The following is an 8,332-nucleotide window of genomic DNA, read 5'->3' on the forward strand; positions in this document are numbered from 1 at the left end:
TTCATGCCTACGTTGACCCTAATCCTTCATCAGTGGAGATGTAGAGATTCCTCCCTGTTTAATCTAGCTCAGTAAATTGGCATTGTTGGCAGGGGTACTGATTTTCTGACATCAAGCGATTACTTGCCAGTGCAGCAAAATTGCAGGATTCCCAAAAGTCCCCCTTTCAGTGAAGCCCATTGTAATTAACACAAGGTGCCATTGCAGATGCCATTGCTTTGTTAGTTCAAAAATCCAAGGCAATCAGTCACCCTCACTTGTTGAAATGGGATGAAAGGGATGAGACGCAAGTGAATCTCGTTTGTTTCTCAGTGACAGTAGCCATCTAAAAGATGGGACTTCTAACCTCGAACAAGAGAGTGCAGACCCCATGCTCTGAGAAATGTGTAATTTCCCTGCCACATAAGTGTAACAAAGTGAATATTGTCTCTTTCAATAGAACAAACATAACACCCATCACCTTCAGCATCAATTATCATTTGCTCTAGATTTTGTTCCTCATAACTAAAGAGTTTATTTTTAAGACACTGATGCAATGTTCATTCTGCATGGATGTTTATATTGATAACACCTTCCTATTTTTTTCTGATACAAAATGCACCAATTGGAATGTGACAAATGCTTGCTGAATTCTGGACTGGCTGTGTCTGGAGACTAGCGTATCTGTCTGTGAAGAAAATTGTCTGGCCTATATGACACTTCAGGTCCACCAATATGTTGATGATTAAAAAAGTACACAAAGCGCTGGAATAATTCAACGGGTCAGGCAGCATCGCTGGAGAATATGCATAAGTGACGCTTTGGGTTTGGGCCAACTGATTAGTCCGAAGAAAGGTACTGACCCAAAACATCACTCGTCCATGTTCTCTGGAGATGCTGCCTGACCCACTGAGTTACTCCAACACTTTGTGTCTTTTTTTTGTAAACCAGCATCTGCATTTCCTTGAATCTCATCATGGTTGAAGCATCATTGCCTCCTCAGTGGCAATTTCAGATGGGCAATAACCCTGCCCAATAACAGGTTATTACAAATACAATATACATATTAATTTAATTGTTGTTAGTTGTATTGCTTGGAGAAGATGTCTTGCCATTATTATAACAATAAAACTAATCTTACAGGTTTTTTTTCTCTTTCCTAGAACCTGTCACATTGCTGGACTGATACATCTGCAAATAGCAGAAGATATTTGTTGAGATTACACAACAGTGGCTGTCCTTAAAAAAACCGAGAGCACTTCTTTTTTTGTTAGGTATATAATTTCCTTATTTTGAAATACAGTAGCAGTTGACCATTGATTAGTAATGTTCACCATTAATTAGATATAAGGTCAGCATGGACAAGTTGAGCCGAAGGGCCTATTTCCACGCTGTACATTTCTAAGACTGTGATGTTCTTGTTAATAACTTTGGTTATTTCTTGTCATTAAAGAAATAACCAAAGTTATTAACAAGAACATCACAGGAAGACAAGCAAAGGTTAATGCACTTACTTCAACAACCATTAGGAAGTGGAAACCTCTTGTTTCCCATATTATTTAAGTTCCGAATATCAATCATATAGTTCAAAAAGGGAAAGAGAAGGAGAACTGGGTTATTTCAAACAGCCACACTGGTGATAATAGTTGCCAGGCATTATTCTGGGTTTTGATCATTGAATTTCCTAATTTATTACAAAATCAATGCAATGCTGGTTATTGCAAATACCTTCATAGGTATCCTCAAAATAACAATTGGTTTTAGATTGGATCTTACTGGTGTATTAATTTAGATCAAGAGACAGGATAGATAAGTTAATACAAAAAGTAGAAATATATAGGTTGTAATAATGAGTGAGAAGCAACACCAAAATTGTTGCGTGCAAAAATATATAGTCCAGAAAGTAATATATTTTCAGCAGAATGGGGGAAGAGCAAAGGTGTAGGGCTCATCATAGGTGAGCAGAGGCAATGGGCTGATTTGCCTCACTTTGTGCCATATGTTTGTTTCTATGCCAGGGAAAAAGAAAAACGACTTCTTCTCAACTTGGCTATCTTTTTGTTTTCTTTCAGTTTTCTGCTCGGTAGCTTTCCTTTTTGTTTACAAAGTATGTTGCTGCGGCAATAAACAGAATTATGCTTGGCAGTTTTGCAATCAACAAAATGAACTATTTTCAACATTTTGGTCTAAGCATCATATAAATCAGGGAAGAAATACTGTTGAGTGCACCTTGACTGAAATTTCTCAAAACTTAATCAACTAATTTGATTTACTAATTCTAATGAAATATTCCTTGTAAGAGAACAAAGAATGGACAACAATAAATGTTGCTGAAGAGAACAAGACTACTTTAAAGAAAACATTTAAAAAATAAATTAGATCTAAACTAGTTTTGTATTATACTAGACCAAGTGGGTCCCGTTGGTTTCCTGTTACATGGGAGGGCTGGTCCGCAAACACAATATTCCACCACTCACTCATAGCCCCCAACTGCGCAGGCATGGCTGATGGTTCCCGTTGTGATGCCACAGATCCCCGTTGTGACGCGGGTCATGACAACCCTCCTCAACTGCGCTTCACCATCCCTTTTCCTACCCCAACACTCCATCCCCCTCCTCTTCCTCCTCACTCTTCTCTCCCCTCTCCTCCTCCCCTCCCAACTCCCTCCCTTTCCTTACAACAATGTAACAAATCTCTCATTGCACTGGGTGGAACACTGTTGATGGGCAGTTTATGTAAATGAGATCCTATTGTGACATCATAGCTGCAAACTGCCACTGCAACATCAACTTCAAACTGGATTTTGAAAAGTTAAAAATGTGAATAACTTGTAAAACATAACATAGTTTTGGCATAGTTTTGGCATAGGTCCGGGAGCACATACGCACACACGCACGCAGAATCACAAACAAAATTACAGTTTTAGTAATATATAGATGTGCAAGAAACTTGGGCAAATAAAATCCACCTGGCAATAACATTTAACATTGTTCATTATCAATTCTTAATTATTTTAAATAAGCGTCAGTAATTTTAAGCAACAGGTAATAAATCTCTGGCATGTCAAAGGAGGAATCCTATACGGAATTTAGCAAATGTTTAGCGCAAGGCACCATTCTGATAAAAGTGTTAAAGTCATTGCTGGGAACACCCTCCCAGAGACTTGTTAAACAGCTAATTGCTCCACTAAAGCTTAAAATGCTCCATTAAAGCTCATCAGAAAGGCTGGCTGCAGATGGTTTAGTGGCTGGTACTTCAAATGATGCTGTCTCTAATCAGTGATCAGCTGCTGCTTCAAGGAACATTCACCATTTCATACTTATTAGCATTGGAATCACGAAGAGGAACCTTGAAACACAATGGGATGCACTGTCAAAACTTCACTAGCACTTGACCCCCATTTATATCAGAAACTGATCACTTCAGCTGAACAGAGGAAGCGTTATGATGCTTCATCTAATTTATGCCTTTTAGCAACAATCAGGAGAGAGTGCTTGGTCGTGGAAGTTGTGCCATAATAGTTATCCCTTGATCTAAGTAAACGTACAGGGCAAGGCAGAACTAGGTCAGTTGCTGAAAGAGATAGGGGCAAAGGGAAAGGTTGTGATGATAATCTCCCTTCTGTGTGTTCAGTAGTTATGTCCTTTCTTCCTGGACCTCCTGCATCAGGCATTCTGTGTTGCTTTGAGCTCAAACACTGAGTCATCCTGCAACATGCCAGGTTGAAACAGCCAGAGAGCCCCAAACCTTGCATGTGTCTGAATACTAGACGCCCACATACAATGCTTTACGAAGCCTTAGATATAACCAGGACCTTTATAAAACTTCAACATAATAAATTGTAAATTTATTACACCTACAAATTTATTGTGCTTGCAGGTTTCTGGTTTATTACGTCCAGTAGTGTTTAAATTGTCTTAACCATTCATTAGGGTCAGACTAAATCCATTTTTTGGAATAGGCATTTCTTATCAGCATTGCAGCAGCATAGCAGCTGTTTTAATCTTTTTGCCCTAAACAGTTAAATGTAAAGGAATTATGCCTTTTAATTCATTAATAAAATTATTAGAATCAGAAATATGAATTAGACATTATTGTATCACATCGTCACATTGTAATATTAAGGAGAAACACTCCTTGGATTGAGACTGATCTATATTTTTAATAAACATATATATAAATAAATGGTGTCAGTCCCTGAGCACCAAACACACATGCTCTATCCTGTGCAGTTTTAGCAGGACTTTGTTTCTGGACAAAATGTAATGATGGTATTCCCTGGGAAAGTTGAAATTGGCTCTTTTGCTCAATTCATTTCCCTGAAGTTGACAAGTTGCTTTGTAAGGGTACAGTTGAAATGGCAAAAACATTTGTAAGATAACGCAGACTTAAAATTATAACATAGCTTGTGGAAATTACATTGTGCCAATGTTACTGACATAATCACAATGGACTGAATTTTTAGCTGTAAGCTTTAATGATTCCATAATAAGGGCAGTGATAAATGACAATGCATTATCTCTCATACTCAGTCCAAATGATAACTTAATGGCACACCCTGAAATGATTATTCAATATAGTTTAAATGACCTATCTACATAGTTTAGGCACTTGGGTGATGCATTATTTACAAATAATCTTTGGTTCACAATTGTTTCTTGGCCAGGTCATTTCACATTGAAGAAATGTTTCCTACATGCACTTTGCATTGCAAGTCACTAATGTAACCAAAACAATTCAAATACAAAGTGGTTCTCTCAAATGCACTTGGTATTTCTAATCACAGATGCACTTTACTAACTACACTTTTACTGGAAAGATGTATGTCTTATCTTAACCACAAACACCAAAACACAGGCACAAAGGAACACAACTCAGATTATCTAATTTCACTTAATATATCTTTCTATATCTGTATTGGTTCAATAGTTTCTTTTTTAGAAAACAATATCCCTGCCATTGCAATCCTGTCTGTACATATTCAGTTGTGAGATTACTTTGTACTGAATATGCACTTAAGTTTATTATGTGGCACACATATAGTTTGGTCATCCATTTGCAGATTATCTTAAAAAACGTTTACCCAGAAATTGCCATAATCCTCGATAACTATCGGCACACCCAAGAGGGTGCAGCCTGACTCTCTCATTAGATCTCTGGAGATCTAAACGCTTGGGTGTGGATCAAAGTCTGGCATTTTGGATTCAGTTTCAATCTAAACCATACCAGTCTGCATATTGATGTGGAGTGGATAGGGCTGATACAAAAGCTGTGGCTGTCCATGTGCTATGTAGTAATTACTAAAGCTGCGGTCACTGACGTAAGGGGCAGGTTGATAGTAGCAAGTGACGTTAGCAGTGTTAGGTATGATGTTCTGTTCACCTAGTACTCTGAGAGCCAAAAGGGTGATCATGTTCAACGTTTGTCTTCTCTCATGTCCCATCAAACAGACGGTGCTTTCATTCACAACTTGGTGCAAGGTCATCAGGTAATCATACTTGTTTTTCTCTTCCCCGATGAAATGGTTCCTTAAGTAGGATTCGATTTTTCTTTGTTGCTCAGATACATCAGGGAAGTCAATGAAAAACCTTGAACACATATAACGCTCCAAGCTTTTGATCTCGGCATCAGATGCTGGTTTGAAATCTCGAACCAGGAGATTGCTGTATTTGAGCAAGCCACCACCTCGAATTTCTTCAGGGTTTCGGGTAACAATCAGTTTGTACTTTAGATGATCCATCGCTTCCTGAAAATCCCCATACATGCTCTCTGCTACAACGGTTGGATGAGACTCCATTGTCATCGTGTCCTCTGCACTGCTGAAGAGCGGTAACAGTGAATCTAAAATTATTTGGAAAGAGTCCACACTAAATTCAAACTGACGACGTAATGAATTAACAAACTTTAGCTCAACATTTTTCCCTCTGTTGTTAGACAAGGAGATGAGACTCCACCGATCATGATCATTGGAAACTTTAACCATTTTCTGAACATAGGCCTCTTTCAGAGTAAGTCCAGTGATCTTTTCTTTATTGACGCCTTGTGGTAGGAAGTCCAGGAGACTATCCAATACCACTCCCTTTACCACCTCGAACTCTTTCTCCCCAAGCAACTGAACTCTGAAGATAACATCAAGGTCTTTATAGCTTGTTCCATTTTGCTTCACAAGGATATGACTTGCTGTGGAGCCATTAAGACGAACGTCATGGACCGTAATCCCATTCTCTTCCAGCCGATCCTTCACAATATAAATTATGTCTTTCGGCTTTATTTCCAGAGTAGGGAAATTGCCTCTTCCATGAACAGGTATTACCTCTGTTAAGACTTGGTCCAAGCTCTGAATCTGTTTCCAGTTAAGATTGTTGAATCTACGGTCTGGTTTATCATCCATGATGTTGCTTGATAAGTTTTTCTGCAAATACAAATGAAAGACAATAAATGTTTAAGAAGGAACTGCAGATGCTGGAAAATCGAAGGTAAACAACAGTGCTGGAGAAACTCAGCGGGTGAGGCAGCATCTATGGAGCAAAGGAAATAGGCAATTTCCTTAGCTCCATAGTTGCTGCCTCACCCGCTGAGTTTCTCCAGCACTTTTGTTTACCCTGAAAGAGAACAACTTTGAAGTGCCATATGAAAAATTAAATTATTGTAACATTTCAGTTGTATTTTTGTTTATTCCAACTTTCTTTTGTGATTACTTTGTTTTATTACACGTCAGGTGGCCGTTTAGGTAATACACTCATAACATGAATTTAATACAACCATAAATTCCAGCAGATGCTGGAAACCTGAAGCAAAACTATATCAACCCACTCAGACCATGGCTCAACCACTAAAATCACTCAGTAGATCAAGGAGCAAATGTGATGACAGAAATATAATAATAATATTAATAATAATAATAATAATAATATCAATAATAATAATCATCATCATAATAATAATAATAATAATAATAATAATCATCATCATAATATTAATAATAATAAATGTATTTGATAGCACACTTAAAAACAATTCACATTGACCAAAGTACTTCACATCAGTGCAGGTAATAATTTGATACATACAACAGTAGACAGACCTAACAATACATACATAAACTGTTTATCAGAGGGGCTCAAAAATGCTAGGTGGTAGAAATAGGTTTTGAGTCATGACTTAAAGGAGTCGATGGTGGGGGCAGTTCTGATGAGGAGCGGGATGCTATTCCACAGTCTAGGTGCTGCAACCGCAAAAGTCCAGCACAGTCAACCCTGAGCTTAAACCTAGACTGTGGGATAGTCAGTAGCCTCAAGTCGACTGACCTGAGGGACCTGGAGGTAGAATGGTGGGTTAGAAGATTTTTGATATTAGGTGGGGGCAAGCCCATTAAGGGCTTGTTTATACATATAGGAGGTGCTTGAAATTGATTCTGTACCGTGCTGGGAGCCAGTGGAGAGAGGCCAGGATCGGGGTGATGTGGTCCCTATTACGGGTACCCATTAGAAGTCTTGCTGCGGTGTTTTGGACCAATTGCAGACGGGACAGGGATGATAGGCTGATGCCAGTGTATAAGGAGTTGCAGTAGTCAAAACGGGAGAAGATGAATGCGTGAATGATTTTTTTTCAAGGTCGTCGAATTTGAGGAATGATTTGATTTTAGCTATTGTACGAAGCTGGAAGAAACCAGCTTTTACCACAGAGTTGACTTGCTTGTCAAACTTTAATACGGTCAAATATCACGCCAAGGTTTTTGACGTGCGATTTGACTAAGGAGGTTAGGTTTCCAAGGCTGCCTGTTATCGCTTTGATGGGGTCTGAGGGGCCGAGTAGGATGACCTCAGACTTGCTCTCACTAAGTTGGAGGATGTTCTGGGCCATCCAACATTTTAAGTCATCGAGGCAGTGCTTGAGGCTGTTTAAATTAAACCGGTTGTTGGGTTTCAGGGGAGATAGAGCTGTGTATCATCTGCATGGCAGTGGAAAGAAATGCCATGCCTTTAAATGACTTAGCCGAGGGGGAGCATGTAGAGAGAGAAGAAAATGGGGCCTAGGATGGAGCCTAGTGGAACCCTGCTGCAAAGGCTATGCCAAGAAATACGTTAGAACATTTTAGTGATTACAAATGGAAGCAAGTACAGGATTCCACATAATCCAACTGTGGAGCAAGATCTTGTTAAATTGTCCACATTGATGTGGAGCACTTGGTTCTCAGATCCTGCACCATTAGACCATTTTCAAGCCCATTTCAAAGGATTGGTAATAAAAAGCTTAAGTTCCTTTGTTTTGATTATGTAATCTATTTAATGCTGTTAATATATTCCTAACTGTTAACAGTTTATTTTTTAAACTTTGATTGAATTTTTAGCAC

General features: G+C 38.7%; 1 protein-coding gene across 1 annotated transcript; it reads right to left on the reverse strand.

Annotated features, from left to right (window-relative positions):
- Positions 1-4,109: 4,109 nt before the first annotated feature.
- LOC129701941 (terminal nucleotidyltransferase 5A-like) lies at positions 4,110-6,385 on the reverse strand. Its single transcript, XM_055643386.1, has one exon. The coding sequence runs from the start codon at positions 6,368-6,370 to the stop codon at positions 5,195-5,197; it is 1,176 nt and encodes a 391-aa protein (XP_055499361.1). The 5' UTR covers positions 6,371-6,385; the 3' UTR covers positions 4,110-5,194.
- Positions 6,386-8,332: the final 1,947 nt, after the last annotated feature.

Source organism: Leucoraja erinacea, chromosome 12 (genome assembly GCF_028641065.1).
Source record: "Leucoraja erinacea ecotype New England chromosome 12, Leri_hhj_1, whole genome shotgun sequence".
Lineage (NCBI taxonomy): Eukaryota > Metazoa > Chordata > Chondrichthyes > Rajiformes > Rajidae > Leucoraja > Leucoraja erinaceus.